At 41.5% G+C, this 17,376-nt stretch overlaps 1 protein-coding gene across 1 annotated transcript in view; it reads right to left on the bottom strand.

The window, feature by feature from the left end:
- Positions 1-17,376, bottom strand: part of col18a1b (collagen type XVIII alpha 1 chain b) — a 36,201-nt gene that overhangs the window by 4,494 nt on the left and 14,331 nt on the right. Inside the window, exons 6-42 of the mRNA XM_071535483.1 lie at positions 16,341-16,397; positions 13,822-13,970; positions 13,701-13,718; positions 12,763-12,969; positions 12,639-12,665; positions 12,458-12,520; positions 12,151-12,243; positions 12,000-12,050; positions 11,781-11,912; positions 11,307-11,360; positions 11,025-11,069; positions 10,111-10,242; positions 9,471-9,536; positions 9,359-9,385; positions 8,808-8,906; positions 8,595-8,630; positions 7,867-7,953; positions 7,635-7,667; positions 7,475-7,510; positions 7,321-7,380; positions 6,865-6,942; positions 6,464-6,499; positions 6,305-6,358; positions 5,246-5,317; positions 5,028-5,093; positions 4,555-4,585; positions 4,403-4,456; positions 4,223-4,257; positions 3,517-3,633; positions 2,801-2,957; positions 2,642-2,706; positions 2,106-2,234; positions 1,946-1,978; positions 1,726-1,820; positions 1,167-1,479; positions 625-822; positions 124-233 (exon numbers count right to left, since the gene is read on the bottom strand). Of these exons, the coding sequence (XP_071391584.1) occupies positions 124-233; positions 625-822; positions 1,167-1,479; positions 1,726-1,820; positions 1,946-1,978; positions 2,106-2,234; positions 2,642-2,706; positions 2,801-2,957; positions 3,517-3,633; positions 4,223-4,257; positions 4,403-4,456; positions 4,555-4,585; positions 5,028-5,093; positions 5,246-5,317; positions 6,305-6,358; positions 6,464-6,499; positions 6,865-6,942; positions 7,321-7,380; positions 7,475-7,510; positions 7,635-7,667; positions 7,867-7,953; positions 8,595-8,630; positions 8,808-8,906; positions 9,359-9,385; positions 9,471-9,536; positions 10,111-10,242; positions 11,025-11,069; positions 11,307-11,360; positions 11,781-11,912; positions 12,000-12,050; positions 12,151-12,243; positions 12,458-12,520; positions 12,639-12,665; positions 12,763-12,969; positions 13,701-13,718; positions 13,822-13,970; positions 16,341-16,397 (3,115 nt within the window). The remainder of the gene's footprint in view (positions 1-123; positions 234-624; positions 823-1,166; positions 1,480-1,725; positions 1,821-1,945; positions 1,979-2,105; positions 2,235-2,641; positions 2,707-2,800; positions 2,958-3,516; positions 3,634-4,222; positions 4,258-4,402; positions 4,457-4,554; positions 4,586-5,027; positions 5,094-5,245; positions 5,318-6,304; positions 6,359-6,463; positions 6,500-6,864; positions 6,943-7,320; positions 7,381-7,474; positions 7,511-7,634; positions 7,668-7,866; positions 7,954-8,594; positions 8,631-8,807; positions 8,907-9,358; positions 9,386-9,470; positions 9,537-10,110; positions 10,243-11,024; positions 11,070-11,306; positions 11,361-11,780; positions 11,913-11,999; positions 12,051-12,150; positions 12,244-12,457; positions 12,521-12,638; positions 12,666-12,762; positions 12,970-13,700; positions 13,719-13,821; positions 13,971-16,340; positions 16,398-17,376) is intronic.

Here is a 17,376-nt window from a genome sequence, read left to right on the forward strand (position 1 = left end):
TGAACTGAATGTGATATGACAATTACCATCACTATACAACAAGGTTGTATAGACTGTGACAGACTCTGTTCATGATGATGTTATTTTGTTAAGGTCATTTAGGGAACATGATCTGTGGCTCACCATGCATCGTCCCTGAGGATGTCCTTGCCGTCGAAGGAGTAGACGGACACGTTGTCCTTCATTCTGCCCTCACTGAAGATGGAGTCCCAGCTGTCAAACAGAACCTCGTCCTGAGTTGGAGAGTGACAAGACAACACAATCAGGGAAAAATATCTGGTACACAACCATTTGTTAAGTTAACATACCCTTAGGATTTGAAATCAAGTCTCCATCTCTGTTAATTTCATAGTTATGACTAAAAAAACTATAATCATCGAATCATCTGGAAATCCCAGATCTGGATCTCTACCAAAATCTAATCAATTGTTCCTTGGTCCTTTTTGAGATATTCTGCTGATAGACAAATAGTCAAATAATGAATACCTAATTATACTAACAATATACCTTAAAGTATACATCACAGTCAAATAGAGTCAAATATCTATTCAGAAAAACATCAAATATGTGTATTGATGCTTCACAGACTATTGATCAAATTAAACAGCTGATAAGCCCTTGTACCTTCAGGTTGACTATCGGCAGATGGTCGCGGTCGGTCTTGCGGACGATGCTGTGGAGGTCTTGGAGCCTGGAGGACAGGAAGGCCCGGAACGTTCCCTTCATCCCGATGGCCCGGGCCTGGGTGAAGCACAGGTAGTCTGCTCCCCGGATGCCCTGCATCGCGCCTGTCTTCGGGCTGTTCAGGGCGATCAGGTGGAGCTGTGGGGGAACAGTGCGGCTTAAACCAACAGGCCACCAATAAATGATAACCATCAACTATTAATTCACAATTGCACCTTATCACGTTACTTTTACTTTAGGGAGATTGCCCTTACACTGACCTGCAAAATGATAGGGAAGAAGTTTAAAAATGCAGGTTCAACAATTCCCATAAGTAATGATGGGACTACATATATGCAAAAATACAAAAGAACCACCATTCCAGAACCATAAAACACAAGGATGATGATATTTATTGAGTGTATTTTTATAAAACAATCTTGCCCAGTGGTAATACTGCTTCAGATGTGAGTATGAGCGTGTTTCTAAGTTGCTCCTCTTACCCCTGGACCTGAGTTGTGATGGTGGACTGGAGTCTGGGGCTCGGGGGGACTCGGCCTTCGCTGAGGGGTGACTGGGTAGCGATGGTCTGGGTAGACTGGGCGTTCCTGGGCCGGATGGACCGGTTGCCTACCGTCCGGCTGGTTTAACCGGTCAGAATAGCTCGGATACCTCGGATCGGTAGGCGGCGGGTATCGTGGGTCTGGTTGCGATGGGTATCGAGGGTCTGGTTGCGATGGGTAGCGAGGGTCTGGTTGCGATGGGTAGCGAGGATCTGGTTGCGATGGGTGATGTGGATCTGGTTGCGATGGGTAGCGAGGATCTGGTTGTGATGGGTGATGTGGATATGGTTGCGATGGGTGATGTGGATCTGGTTGCGATGGGTAGCGAGGATCTGGTTGCGATGGATAACGAGGATCTGGTTGTGATGGCTGATGTGGATCTGGTTGCGATGGGTAATGTGGGTCTGGTTGCGATGGGGATCTATGGTCCGGATGTGTTGGATGATGCGTGTCAGGCTGTAACGGATGCCCAGAATCCGGATGGACAGGAGTCTGGCCCTCTGGTGGTCTTTGAGACCGGTCATCTGTGTTGGACTGGTGATCCGGGGAATAGTGGACGACCGGTGGGGGCTCCACAGCTGCAACCTCGTTACCCTGCAAATTGTGGGTATGATTGATGAAAAATGAAATGATGAAAAGACAAAGATAAAAACTCCAATTTGGGTATTTGTAGCAGTAAAATTCTTAAATTCATCTCTCATCTCATCACAAAGACTCACATCTGCACTGGGCAAAGCAATGTAGTTCCCGAGCTGAAAAATGAAAGGAGAAAACATATAAGCAAACTGAATATCAAATATATATGAAGATATAAAGTATTCTTGTATTTTGTGTCACTCCTGCTGATTTTGTGTTCATAGCAAAAGGGGGATATTTCACCTGGACTTGGCGGACTCCATCTCGGACTCGTAGGTAGAGATCTGTCTGGTCTATAATGTAGACCAGAGTCCCCTCGGCTTGTCTTCTAGCTGTGGCTGTCATGGTGTCATAGGACCTCAACACTGTCACCTACGCACACACACACACACACACACACACACACACACACACACACACACACACACACGTACAGGCACTTTGCATCATTCTGTTTACCCACAAAACTACACTAGAAACACTAAAGTTACACATGCAATTTAGTATGTTCAAGATAGAAATCCATGTTTTAGACTTATCCAATCCAGTCCAAACAGTCTGTGAAATGTAAGCTAGTATGTGATCGGTAATGCCCAGCAAACAAAATCAAACTTGAAATTGTGACGACTACAAATGTGATGAAATACTGGTTGACACTCAAAAGAATGTGCACACACGCACACACACACACATACACACACACACATACAGCATACAACAAATCCAGCTAAAGTGATACACCGATGAAAACTTGGACAGTGTAAACGAGTTGAACTCACCCCTGATGACTGTCCAGGTATCCCAGGTGCTCCAGGTGGTCCCGGGGGTCCAGGAATACTGATAGCTGGCAAATCAAAGGGTCACATGTCAACTGAAATCAAATCAGACTGAACACAAACTTCGTATTGAATATTTGTCTGTGTGTGACTGTAACTCACTCTGTGTGCCTCTGTAAGCCCCAGGCAGGGAGGATCCTGCAGGTCCAGGCGGCCCCGGTGGTCCAGGGTTTCCCGGCCGCCCGTCATAGCCCCGACCCGGGGGACCAGGCGGCCCCTGGGGGCCTGGAGGGCCGATGACGGGTTCGCCTTTAGGGCCCTGATGGGACAAGGACAGAAATGAGTCTTTCACAGGAGTCAGAAGTGAATTTCACAGGTGGAATTCAAACCTCCTCTAATGGAAATGACACATAACTGGTATGTAGAAGCTTTATTTGGTCAAATGAGATTATTTGGAAGAAGACACTGACTGATAAAATGACTGCTGGCATGAAAGTAAAACACATTATGGTTACAAAATGTGCTTACAAAATAGTGATGTTTTCAAGGTCAGAATTATTTGTGTTTTGGAAATGTTGACTGATAAATTTCAGGTAGCAACATTATTCTCAGATGGATGTATTATGTTTGGAAATTAAACCCTTCAAATATTCTATTATTTATTGACAAGTATTAATTTTAACTTTTGGGGGATTGGTCTATAACCTGACTATAACACCATATGACCCTGTGACATTTATATCTGCACTTGACATAATATAATTTCTAAAGTCTATCATTTCTTTCTAGTGACTTTCCATGACACTATGTTGCATGGTAATAAGGGTTAGCCATTGTTTTTTAGTTTTCATATTTCATTATTTCATTCTTCTTCTTACCGGAGGTCCCGGGGGTCCGACTCCGCTCCCTCCGTAGCGAGGATCATAATATCCTCCGCCTGGCTCTCCCTTCTCTCCCTTCAGGCCTGGATTGCCTGGATCACCTTTCATCTCATTCTGGATGGAAGCGGGGGGCGAGAGACCGTTAAACATTAGGAAACATCAAGAAACCTGCACACTATTCCAATAATGGGAATGTCCACACAAAAGGCTTACTGATGCTCAAGTATTTTTACCATAATGACGTGTTTCAGTGGTTAGAAAGAAAGAAGGAAACAAACAAACAAAGAAAGCAACAAGAAACAGCAAGAAAACTGCCACTACTGCTAAAGAATAGTTATTAGAATAGGTTATTATAATTTAGTCCTATTTCTCTACAAAACACAATTATATGGGCAATGTTTACAAGCAGTGGTTTAATCACAATAATAAAGCATTAAATTAAGAACAGTTTTGATGCCACAACCTGCACAAACTCCTGGATATGGAACCAAAACCAAACTAAACCCCACTGCTAAAAAAAAAAGGGACCCACACTGATCCACACACACCTATAAACTGATCGCATCAAAGAAGAAGTCAGGTGAATGGCATGGAAATAAAGCTGGTCTTCTCTTTGGCTGAATAATTCCTGTTTCTGAGCCTCTGTGGTTAAAATAATCCTGAAACTATAAAACAAGTATTTGTCTCTAGAGTTGAGGCTTACCTTGAAAGCGTAAATGTCAAAGTTTGAGGTGAGACCTGGAACAGAAAACAAATGTGCCGCTTTGAATTTGCTTAAGAGCACATGCTGAAAATATATCACAAAAACTTAAAAAACATACTAAAAAACCCCATAATTTTTCATCTTGTTGTGTATGCATTGACAGAGGAACCGCTTAACTACCTGGTATGCCGGGTATCCCTGGTGTTCCCCGATCACCTTTGTCTCCTTTAGAATCTATAAAGAAACAGGAACAGCATATTAACTTATTGTGCTAATTTAAAACAATTTTACCCCCAATCCTTTATTCCAGTTACAATATAAAGTTAACTTACTGGGATAATATCTGGAGAATTCATCATATCCCTGAAATCAAAAACGAAGATGATTAGGAAAATGTCATATTAGTACTGAGACTGCTGGCAACATCTGTACATAATTGTACATGCTCCTTCCCCATATTTCTTACAGTCTACTTAACATTAGATATTATTGCTTTATTGTTTTGTTTATTCCTTATTTTATATTGTATTTTGTTCTTATATTCCATTTGTATTTTTCCTTGCTGAATCCTATTACGTTTGCTGCAGCAACAACATAATTTACCAACCGGGATCAATACAGTTTCATCTTTTCTTATTAAAAATTTTATGTTTTGATCCATTAAAATGTTTCCATTGAGTCCATACTTGCCTAATCAATTTTTCTTTTATTCAACAGTCAGTAGGCGATCAGCTATTGAGCACTAAGTTAGGAGAAACTGATATTAAATGTTACAGTGTGGTAAATGTGTGACGTCTTTACTCACGCTGAACCTGTCGAGGGGAACAGGAGGTCCAGGAGGTCCAGGAGGGCCTGGTGGACCTGGAGCACCCTGGGATACAAGGCATAGTGATTATTGATTGTTGTGTGTTCAGTGTGTTTTGATGGATTGATCATACAAGCTGCATGAGTTTTACAAATGGACCATGAAAAAGGGAAACATGACGTTTGATCTATGATGAAAAAATGATCAGTGAGACTCACTGGGTATCCATATCCAGCTCCAGAGCCTGAGTCTCCCTTCTCTCCTCTGGCACCGTTCAGCCCGGGTCGCCCCTAAAACAAAACATCACGTCACAGAATTACATTAAAGTAACGCCACTCACCAAAGACATTAATCATTTGATACAAAATTATGCTTAAAAATGATTTTATTGCAAGCGAAAGTAATTTACACTTCTACCAAAAAAACCCCAATCAGTTCAGCAGGACTGCAACCATAGAAACGCCTGTAGCTAGCATCCATGGCTACACTGTGGCAGAACTGTAACCATGGCAACGTAAACAAATCCAATAAAATTCCCGTTCAGTCTCTAACCAGCGATGAAAAGTTTCATGCTCTCTGAATAAATTAAAAGTCATATTGGAAACAAGGTCTCGCTACTTCATTTGATTAGAAATCAATAAAATCGACCGGACCTCTTGACTGCGGAGTGATTTGATAAGATGTGAAACGGGAAATAAAAAACCTGCGGATGACTTCATCAGCCAATCAGGATTGAGTATTCAACAAAGCTGTGTAATAATTTACAATAACAACTAAAGGGATTTTCTAGTAACGTTCTGACAACTGTGTATCGTCTTAAGATCTGAACTTAGTCCTCCCATCCATATTATTATTATTCTGATTATTACACTAGATCACCATAAAAGAACAGATTGGTGTTAATGATTGGTGCAAATTTCTGGTGTCGATTCAGACTCTAATTCTAATTCTATTCTTCACTCCTATAGAATAAACCAGAGGAAGCTGCATTAAGAAAGCTGTGTATGCAGCAAGCAAAAGTATAAACTCACAACTTAAGACATTTTAGCTTAGCCTAAAGCTAATTCACGCAAATTAAGATATCTGAATAATATTGCAAGAACACTAATAATAATAATAACATTTGCTCTGTAAAGTGCATTTTTGACATCCACAAGAAATGCACTTTAAACCGGTAAAACTTGACACTTTAAAGTGTTATGATGGGTTGGTGTGATGTATTTGTGCTGGAATACCATGTACCATGATACCATGATAAGTCGATGAAACCTACTCACCGGTCGGCCTGGAAGACCGATCTCTCCCTTCTGACCAGAGGGACCAAACTGACCCTAGAGAGGAAAAGGTTCACAGAGGTTTGTTAAGCCGATGCTCTGCTGTTAGCTTGTTGAATATGAACACAACACTTCAAAAGTTCAAGAGGATACGGTACGTACAGGAGGTCCCACAGGGCCGGGGGGGCCACTCTCTCCCTAGAAACAGACACACACATTAGATGGAAAAAGTCTAGATGTTTTGTGCATCATTTTATACATATTTCCCAGCAATTCAGCATGACATATTTGGTGTCTTCGGAAACCCTGTAATCTTCACTAGAATTTAGAATAAAGTTCTGTGGATTTGAACAAAGCTTGGCTGTGAAACTTGTCTGTAATGATGGACCCGAAGATGTGCTAGGAAAAGAAATAAAACAAGTTGATTTGAAGTTTTTTGAGAGCAATGCGAGTGAGTAGAGGAGAGGGGATGTGTACAGTTTGAGGTATTACTGTAAAATGAAAAGGTGAATGCATCCTAATGTAAGGTTGTCTGGTTGCTAACTAGGTGCTGAGCTGTTTACCGGCTGTCCTGCCAGCCCTCCCAGGTACATCGGTCTTCCATCAGGACCCATGACGATGCCAGGCTCTCCTTTCTCTCCCTGAACAAAACATCCACAACAAACAGAAAGTTTCTAGTCATCATATGTTTGAAAAAATGTAAGAACTTCTCTTGAAAAATGATTGATAGCACTAAAGTAAAAATAGTTAGGATACTTTTTAAAAGAAAAGAGTTAATATAAGTTGACAAAATGACATTTACAGACTAGATCTCCTATATTTAGTCTAGTTTACATCATCAACGTCTACATCATAGACATACATATACCATACTACAATTTCGATCAATTTTTCCCCAAATTGATATACAGTTTTCTTCGAATACAGCCTTACTAAAATGAAGAACAAGAACACAATGAACATGTTTTTTTTAGAGTGTAAAATTCACAATTATTGAATGAAAAAGAGGATTCATCTACCTTTGCTGCATACCCTGAAGGACCCGTCTCCCCTTTGTCTCCCTTTGGTCCCATGGGTCCCTGGATCAACACATAAAACACTTAAATTCCCTCCAATGTTTTTGTTTCGATTGTATTTTTCCAAACATGACCTGCATGGACACAAGATACACACCGGGAATCCTGCTCTTCCTGGAATACCAGGTCCTCCCTGGAAAGAAGAGAACAATAACGCATGAAAAAAGAACACATCTTCTATATATATGCTAAAATAAGTGCTGGCAGAGTAAAGTTAATGGTGAGACAGGTTAGGGACCACAGGGTGTGTCACTCACCTGCGACGCTTCATTCCAAAAAACGTCGTTATACTACAGCAAGACAAAGTTAGGTCAGTTAGTAGGGAAGTGAATCATTGATCGAGCAAGTCAGTGATTGTTATTTTAACTATAGACAAACATCCATGAATCAGTCATTTAGTGAGTGAGTGGTGCAGTTACAGTAGCAGGCTAGCATGTGGGTTATTTTCTGTGCAGGTGTGTGCAGGACAGGTGCATCTCTGTGACTCACATCGCCTCCTGCCTGGTGGACGATCTGTCCTGGAGGTCCGGGAGGCCCTGGAGGTCCAGGTGGCCCGCCATCTCGCCCCGGCGAACCCTGCGTCACAAACAGACACAAGATCAACAGGAAAAAGAAACAAGGCAACAGTAAACCTGTATAACGCCATTAGACAATTACTGTTTTTTTAGCCATAACTATTATGCTGCGTTCATGTGCTGATGGGAAATTCAGACATCAAGGGCTTCCAAGTTGCAGTCGCATGCTATTTTCTCAGAAAATCGAACCCGTAAGGCAAACGATAAACAAACATAAAACGTTATTGAGGCTGCAGCTTTGCAAGTCGAAGATTTTGTTCAGTGTTTGGGGGAGGTTTGCGCTCTAAAGAGCGCCTTCTAGTTTTGAAAATGCCACAACAAAGTGGTAAGAATGACGCATCATTCCCCCAAGTTTTGTCAAAATCCGATCAAAGATGGGATATCATACATGACAGATGGACGAACAAACAAACACAAAAAAAAAACAGAAGCAAACTGACCAAACTGCAAAAAATGTCTGTCTTCACAAGTATTTGAAACTAGAATTGGGTCTTAAAATCTTATATTTGAAAAATTTAAATTGAAAGTGAAAAAATGGCCAATGAAAAATTGCCAATGGAGTGAGATGGTTTTCACTTGTTACAAGTGAGAGTCAAGTTAAGTTAAGTTGAAGTTCAGTTAAAGTTAAAAAGGATTACTCACCGCCTCTCCTCTCTCTCCTCTGTCTCCCTTCTCACCCTAAAAATAGAGCATGAGAAGTTATCAATACCATGAAAAGAAACTGCTGTAATACTGGAATATGGTATATTGCTACTGGACTACAGTAAGGAGTATAATGGTGTATTACTGACATATGGTTATAAGGTAAACAACTGCAACTGAAATACAAAACCCAGAGTTCAGCTGGCTTCCTACCCATTTCCCAGGGAATCCGTCCATGCCCGGAACTCCAGGTGGGCCTCGTGGTCCTTCTGTTCCTTTCTCTCCAGGGATGCCTGGGAAACCTGGCTTCCCCTAGAAATCATAATACTAAAAATTACTAATAAGTACACTCAGTGATGGAGTGGTAAATAAAAAGGAGGGTAAGTTATGACCCACTTTCTATCATCATCATACAGAAAACAACCACCAATATAGACACACATGAACAATACTTTCAGAGAAGCATTAATTTATGTTTTTTTAGTCATATATAACTTACATCAGTTTGATATTACTTACATTGATGTACTGTATACTATCAATTTACATTATAAAGATACAGAATACAGAATATTCTGCAAATAAAAAGGTTAGGAGATAAGGTGGATTTACAACTACTACTACTGCTCTACTACTGAGAGAGAGAGAGAGAGAGAGAGAGAGAGAGAGAGAGAGAGAGAGAAAGAGAGAGAGAGGAGAGAGAGAGAGAGAGAGAGAGAGAGAGAGAGAGAGAGAGAGAGAGAGAGAGAGAGAGAGAGACTTACTGGCAGGCCTGCGATACCAGGTGGACCCTGCAACACACAACACAGGACAGCATGAGGCAGTGAACCTACTGTGATGTCACCTGTGGGTGAGAGAGAGGCAGTGATTGGCTACCTGTGGTCCTTGTAGGCCTCTGACTCCAGGCACGCCATTGGTCACTCCAGATCCCTCCTGGTCACCCTACAGAGAGAGGAGAGGGACTGTAAATGGAGAAGATCTTCCCTATAAACAAACCATCCATCCATCCATCCATCCATCCATCTATCCATCCATCCATCCATCCATCCAGAGGGCTAAGGCTCCATGTATAAAGTAATTTCTAAAGGTGTGATCACACCTACAGTTTGTTTTCTTTTGTCTGAACCATAGTGGAAAAGTTTCATTTGACGCATTTTTATATTTGGTTAGTTGCCCAATTACAGTGAAACAGGTCTTGTCAACAAAAGTCACATGACTCAGAAGAAGCTTGTTTATTGGACAGAGTTTTGGTGAGTCTTGGCTGTCATCCTGCCAGGTTAAAGATTTTGGCAGTGGAGAGTCAAAACAAATCTGATTCCAGTCCCTGTAACTTTAGCTAAGCATGATGGACTTGTCTGCACTCTTTGCCACAATTAACTTTTTCTGTTGATGCCAGTTAAGATAATGATCCATCTCCTTATACCCATAAAACCTTGTAATGGGGTCGTTTCCTATGGATAGTTCGGATTAAGTCAGAACAAACCAAACTAAGTGAACTTGTTTAACCCATACTCACATAGCCAGCTCGGTACGGCGGTCCCGGCGGCCCGGGCGGTCCTGGGGGCCCGACGGGTCCCATGGGACCCGGAAGCCCTGCCAGCCCACCCTGTCCTGGTTGACCCGGCTGTCCTGGGTTACCGTGGGCACCCTGGGGTGACGAGGAAAAGCATGTGGGTGTTAAAGACCTATGTCTCTCTGGTGAACTACACTTTTAAAAAGGGCCGACTGCGTTGTTGTGTTGTTATTGACAGACGTCCTTTTTAAAGAGTGCGTATAAAACTAGATGCTTCTGGTGTTAGCACAAGTAGTAGGATGAGGCGGATGAATGAGTAAAGTCTGACGGCAAAAAAATCCAGAGATGTGTGCAGAGTGCGGTAAAAGTCTCGTAGAGTTAAACGATCAAAAACACAAGAAAGTGAAGGTAAGCAGGTGACGATGAGGAGCAGCTGAAGATTCAAACAAACCATCAAAGTAGTTGAAGTAGTTGAAAAGGGATTCAAGAAATCTAACAAGCGAAGGAAATAACTCAGGTTTGAAAGCCTGGATTTTCATTCAAAGTTAGAGTTGAAGAACAAACAAGTAGGGAAATGGGAACTGCTGAGTAGAAAAAATGGAATCACCAAAGCAGAGACCCAGTACCTGCGACCCGTTAGACACCGGAGTGGAAGGGTTAAAGTAAGTCAGCAGACCGCTGAAGAAGCTGGAGCCCTGCGAGTCTTGCTGGAGGAGGGCAAACACGGAGGAGAAAATCTGAGAAAACCTGGATTCACATCGTGATTCACTGGCCTTGTGAAGCACATTGTGTTGCTTTCTGTATGAAATGTGCTCTACAAATAAATTTGACTTGACTTGACATCATTCATGCTTTTAAAAGACAAAGCCACAGCTTTCAGTTTGAAGTAAGGATAAAAATGAACTGGTTTGACTCACCTTTTCTCCAGCCGCCCCTGGAAGACCGAGCTCCCCACAATCACCCTGGAGGGATGGGATGCATTGAAGAAAACATGATAACATGATACATTCTACTTATCTTTTCCTCAACAGGACTCACAGGCAAGACCAAGCAGTAAAATGCAGGTTCAATAGAAAGAGTACAATCAGATCAACTGTAACTGGGCAGATCATCCATTGAGGCCGCAGTAGGCTTTGACCAGAAGGTTGCCGGGTCAAATCCCCTGACTGACTGTGATCTACTTCAAACTGCTTCCTCACCTTGGCTCCTTGTGGTCCAGGCAGACCTGGTCGGCCGAGGGGACCTGGGGGCCCCTGAAACAATTCACACAATCAGAGAATCAGTGAGACGGCCTGTAACACACGTTCAGTTCATCTCTGTCAGCAAGCTAAACTGAGGAACTAAGAAAGTCATACAGAATATCCTTTACAATGGAAAAATATCATTGAAAGAATGCTTGGAAGTCTGAAATCTTGAAGGGATTTGTGGTATTTTATTGAAATTTTAGTGCTCTAAGGCATGTTGTTGCAAATTTGTACTGTATTCAAATGAGAATAATGGTTCACAGGAGTCACAGAACATTAAGAATGGCAGTATTTTTGTATTGCGGCTCAAGTATTGTGATAATATCATACTGGATGCTGTTTGGTGATTCCAAACCTTATACACATTGCACCCTTAAAATTGCTATAATATTAGACAATTTCACAATCAAAGAAAGCAGAGAAACTCACTGGTAGACCGGGCGCTCCGTCCTGTCCTGGTGGTCCAGGAGGTCCGAAGGCTACCGGCCCGTTGGGTCCCATTGCCACTGATCTACCAGGGGGCCCAGGAGGGCCAGGGGGGCCTGGGAGGCCACGAAGACCCTGGACAACCACAGACAAAATTTTAATTTTTGCTTCTTTTTGAGTTTAATATAACCCTATCAGATTTTTGTACGATAATCAGCGTACCCGCAATTTCTCCAGATCGGGGTATCCTGAGCCCTCCATGTCAACAAATGTCTAAAGAAACAAAATAAGCAAAAGAAAATGACATGTGAGACTTAAAAAAAAAATGTAACTGCTGTAAGAAGAGTGTGTTTGAAGAGCGGGCGGTGCGTACTGGGCGGTCACCTCCTGGACCAGTCCCAGGTCCAGGAGGTCCAGGAGGTCCTGGGGGGCCCCGGGGTCCTGGGTGACCCTCGCCTTTGTCGCCCTGGAAAGATCCAGAGGTCAAACATTATCATCCTGCACAAATCAATAGGATATAAAACCATAACAGTTCACCGTCTATTTCATCCGAACATTTCTCAGAAATTTTGCATCAGAAGAAGATCTGGTCCACATAATTTACGTTGCATTAATTTATGTGGACCTGAAATACATCAAAAATCTCACATTTTTGCAGATAATATAAAATGTTTTTTTACCTTTGGCCCTTTAGTGCCAGGATTTCCTGGTGTTCCTGGGAACCCTCGAGGCCCAGCGGGACCCTGGGAATGGAAGCCAAAAACAAAATGAAAGCAGTGATTTTTACAGCTAAGAGACCGCAACTAATTATGTTTTTATCTAAATATCTAAATCTAATGAATAAAAAAAATACAAACTTACAGCTTTTCCATCCTCTCCTGGATCGCCCTGAGGGATAATGCAACATCAGTGAGTAACTCTTATCATAAAAATGTGGAATATTTGCAGAATTCAGGATTTAGCCACATCTGTCTCTGGTACTCACAGCCTCCCCCTCGGGTCCCGGGGGTCCCGCGGGCCCCTCTATCCCTGGCGGTCCCATCGGCCCCGGGGGTCCAGACACCTGCTGAACCACGGAGCCGTCCCCGAGCCGGACCACCTGAGCTGCGGGTCCCGGAGAACCGGGGGGCCCCGGGGGCCCAGGAGGCCCCCGGTCGCCTTTATTACCAGGGTATCCAAACCCTGAACTACCCTGGTGAGAGAGAGGAGGGAATTAACAAGTGAGCAAAGATATTCAGTTTGAGAATGGACTGGAAAATTAACTGTCAGCTGGTTAGGGTGCGATCACACCTGTGGGACCAGTGGAAAAGTTTGTTGCATTTTTGTGTTTGGTTCATTTAGTTTTACGCTGCCCAAATACAAGTGAACCAGAGCTCGTAAACAAAAGTCACATGACTCACAAGCAGCTTGTTTATTGGACAGAGTTTTGGTCACCTGTCATCCTGCCAGGTTAGAGAGTTTGGCAGCGGGGCGGAGTCAAAACAAATCTGATTCCAGTTCCTGTAACTTTAGCTCAGCATGATGGACTTGTCTGCACCCTTTTATTTACCCTCTCTGATGTCCATACCAGCTAAGAATACATGAAGAAATAGCTGAATATGATTTTGTTCTGCTAGTCTTTCCAAGGATGAAGAACTTCTGACTCTCAGATGTCAACATCCATCTCCTTCAACCCTTAAAACTGAGTGTGTTTTGGATTTAGGTCCTGTTTGATTGACTGATTTTGTTTTGTTGTCTGTTCGTCTTAGCTGTTTCAGATTATGTTCTCAGTCCTAGTGAACTGCACAACAAAGAGGAGGGAGAGCCACATTTCACACTGGTTTGATGCAGTTATTGGGTGCGCACCCAAGTTCAAATGGAATCGTTCTCAATAAACTGAACTAAAGGAGGAAACGCTCCAGAGTTTGAATAAAGATGACATACCTTTGTGCCTTTGTCACCCTGAAATAAGAAAATAAGAGAGATTACTATGTCTATCATATTTCAGTTATCTGTCTGTTGTAGTTCATGCCCATTCATGCACACAAACATGCAGACGTTCTACCTTCTGTCCTCGTTCTCCACCTTGTGAGGAGGAACCGGAGCCGGAGCCGGAGCCGGAACCCGAATCTCCTTTGGGCCCTGCGGGGCCTCTGTCCCCCGCGCTGCCTTTGTCCCCTCTGTCCCCTTTATCTCCTTTAGCACCGGTGGAACCTGGAGGACAAGCAGTATTTTTCACGGGGTTGGCTCGGGATTCAGTAATACATCCCACAATTTTGGAATGATGCGTCGATATCACATGATTATTAACAATGCTTAAATATGGCTTAGTTTAAATTTAACACCTATTTTGTGTATTTAAAAAACTAAAGAGGGTAAAACCTTAATGAATCAAAGACACTTAACTCTTAAAAAATTACAAAAAAACCTTAAAACCCTTGATTTCTCTTGGCTAATGTATTGCTAAATACTTAAAAAGATGCTTACAATGCTTATTGTTTTTGCAATGCCTTAGCAATGCAAAGATTTTCTAAGAGTTGAGTTTTTGAAGACTTGCCCTTTTCCACTTTTTTTTTTTACCTGTATAGATGCAACACTCTCTATAACTATATATAACTATAAGGTAACACTTTACAATGGCCTCCCTTATACATAATATACTTATAGCAGTGTAGCACACCATTCAAATGGCTTCATTAAAACACCATTGTAAGAAAACATGATGTAATAGATTACACACTGGAATAAAGCCACAGTAAAGTGTTGCCAACTGTAACTTTGAAGCGATGGCAGCATTCTTCCTCTGTGCTTCGTGGTTGAAACACATATTTCATGCACTTTAAGAACAAAATCACTCACTTAAACATTTTGGAATGTCACAGGAAATATATTCAGTTGCATTTGAGTTGATTTTTGATGAATTGTGCCTTTAATGATCCGGGATGTGAACGGGCCTGTGGAGGCGCGTGTGCTCACTCCAAATGAAGGGGAAGCTGCATTATTGCCATAATTTACCCCCATGATCTTGTAACATCTTGAAACATTGTATTGATATTTCAGTTTCTGCTTTAAGGCTGTTAATGAAAGGCAACTTAATGGTGTTCAAGCAGAGGATGTTCTTGAAAAACGTTTGCGTTGTGTTTAAGTTTATCTAGCACTTCATTTGTGGCTTTCACAGAAGAGATTAAGATTTGCTGAGTACATTTGATTTTGGCATTTATATAATATTGTATTTGCTTTGCTTGTGCTATTGTATTTGTATGCTTTTTGCTGATGTCAATTAAAGCTAAAAGTTAAAATACCAAAGTCAAATGAAAGTGAAACAGAAATATAAATTGGCACATATTGAAGTATCAAATCACAACAGTATGTATTCCAAAATATAAAGAATAATAATATTACTGTATGACTAACCCAAGTATCCTAACAATCATATTGGGATCTTTCTCAAACCACTGAGCAAAACTCTGACCCCATTTGTGCATGAACCTGCTCACAGTGATCCAGTGAGGAACATCAGCATCATCACTCCAGTCATCATTATCATCACCATCACCACATTCATAAATGTAAACATCATGAGGATCATAACAGCAATCGTTAAAACTTGAAAGCACAGAACCGCACCACAAGCAAAACCCCACTCTCTGAAAACAGAAGCCTGAAATGAAAGAAACTGAGCAAACTGCTAAATTAGATCTTTTGCTCTTATCAATATTGATACTGATGTGGATACAAAGTGAATCTGGCTGTATTACAACAGTAAGTTGATTTCTTTCCCTCAGTTGGCTTTTATACCACCTGGTGGAGTTGACAGGCATGGTTCAGTCAGTGGAAGCAGTGTAGCAATACGTTCTGTAGAGGGCGCTATTGTATAAGGAATAACTATTATCTCTTGTTTCTCAATGGTACAATTTCTCTCTATACATAGATGTACACATACGTACACCCATCCAACACCATACTCCATGTCTTTGTCCATAAAGCATCTAGTGAAACTGTATATGTATATGTTTTTATTAGTGTTTTATTTTGTATTCATTGATTTGTATTCATTCAAGTGTTTTAAAATTGAACCTAATGTAAAAGAGATCCAAATAACTTTGGAAATATTCCAAGTGGGACAGTGTTTAACCAAGATAAACCGAAGAAAGAGAATTGGGGTGCTTGCACTTCCAGCTTCTCCAAGGACGATTCATGATGGATCAACATATCATCAACTTTTCACTAAATCCATCTTGTTTTCATTTGACTTTTGACTTTATGGAACTGATTTTGAAAGGCTTTCATAAGACCTAAAAGTGGCAGAATCCCCTCAACCCACAGAGAAGCATCGACTCCTTCAAGGGAAGTTAAAACATGAAAAACCACCAAAATGGGAGTTACGAGGTTTTCACATGAAGCAGCCACGGATTGTACTGGAACATCGAGATGCCAACCGCCCTCCACCAACATGCCCACAGCCCACAGCTCCATGCCGAGTGCCATGCTCCACTCAACACGATGACACACTGTATTAATACACAACGCTCATTCTATGCTGTGATAGGATGGCCAGGATCCCTTTCCCACCCAGCCACCCACCTTTTGGACCCGGCGATCCAGGCCTGAACTCCACCGAAGGCTGATGATGCCTGCTGTCTAAAGTCAACACAGATGCAACACAAACACGACTTTACCTCGGTTGTCTTTCAGCGGCTGCGTGAAGGCTGCAAGTGTCGGCTTGCAGAGCGAGGCTTGTAACGCCTTGTTAATGTCTGTCTGAATGTCTTAAGAAAAGAAAGTCTGAAGAAAAGCGTTCTTGTTTCAGAGCAACACTGAATACAATTCTCTTAATGTATAAAGACTTAGAGAATTTGCCCAAATACACTGATTTAGTGTATAAAGACTTAATCAGTGTATTTGGGCAAGTGTGGAAGTAACTAATTACATTTACTCATGTTACTGTAATTGAGTAGCTTTTTTGTGAACTTTTTGTGAAGTTAGTAATTTTACTTTTACTTAAGCATGTTTTCACTGAAGTATTGTATACTTCACTACATTTTAAATCACATCCATTACAGAGTAAAATTTTGTGTCTATCAGCATCAGAAACTGGACCGTGATAAATTTAAAAACTGTGGAGCCGTTCGCAGTGAGAAGAGAAATCTGGCATTACCTTGCGTTTATTTTGTAATTTCTAAATTATCCAATTAAAAGAATCCAGTTTGAATTCTGTCCTTTCATTCTTTTAGAGTCGCATGGAAAAAAATCACATCTAACTGCTCTCTTTTCTAAGAAGTAACTCAGTAACTTTTTTACTCTGAGGACATTTTACTTTTACTTCAGTAGATTTTTACACCAGTACTGTTACATCTACTTAGGCAAAATATCAGCAAAGTAACAATACTTCTATTTGAGTCGGATATTTTTGTACTCTTTCCACCACTGCATTTGGGCTTTATTTTGACGTTTCACTCATCAATGTCTATGGCTATAAACATATTGTAAACATGACTTTAAACCCAGAACTGCATTCAGACAGTTTCCCTTAAATCTTGTGAGCCAGTTGTCTTTAAAGTTGTCTGTTTTGCAAGGCTGATTTACATACAACAATATCAATGCACAGTATTTTGTGACC

Source organism: Centroberyx affinis, unplaced genomic scaffold (assembly GCF_046629955.1).
Source record: "Centroberyx affinis isolate AG114_WGS23_722 - 3 ecotype Tasmania unplaced genomic scaffold, CSIRO-AGI_Caff_v1 ptg002720l_1, whole genome shotgun sequence".
NCBI lineage: Eukaryota > Metazoa > Chordata > Actinopteri > Beryciformes > Berycidae > Centroberyx > Centroberyx affinis.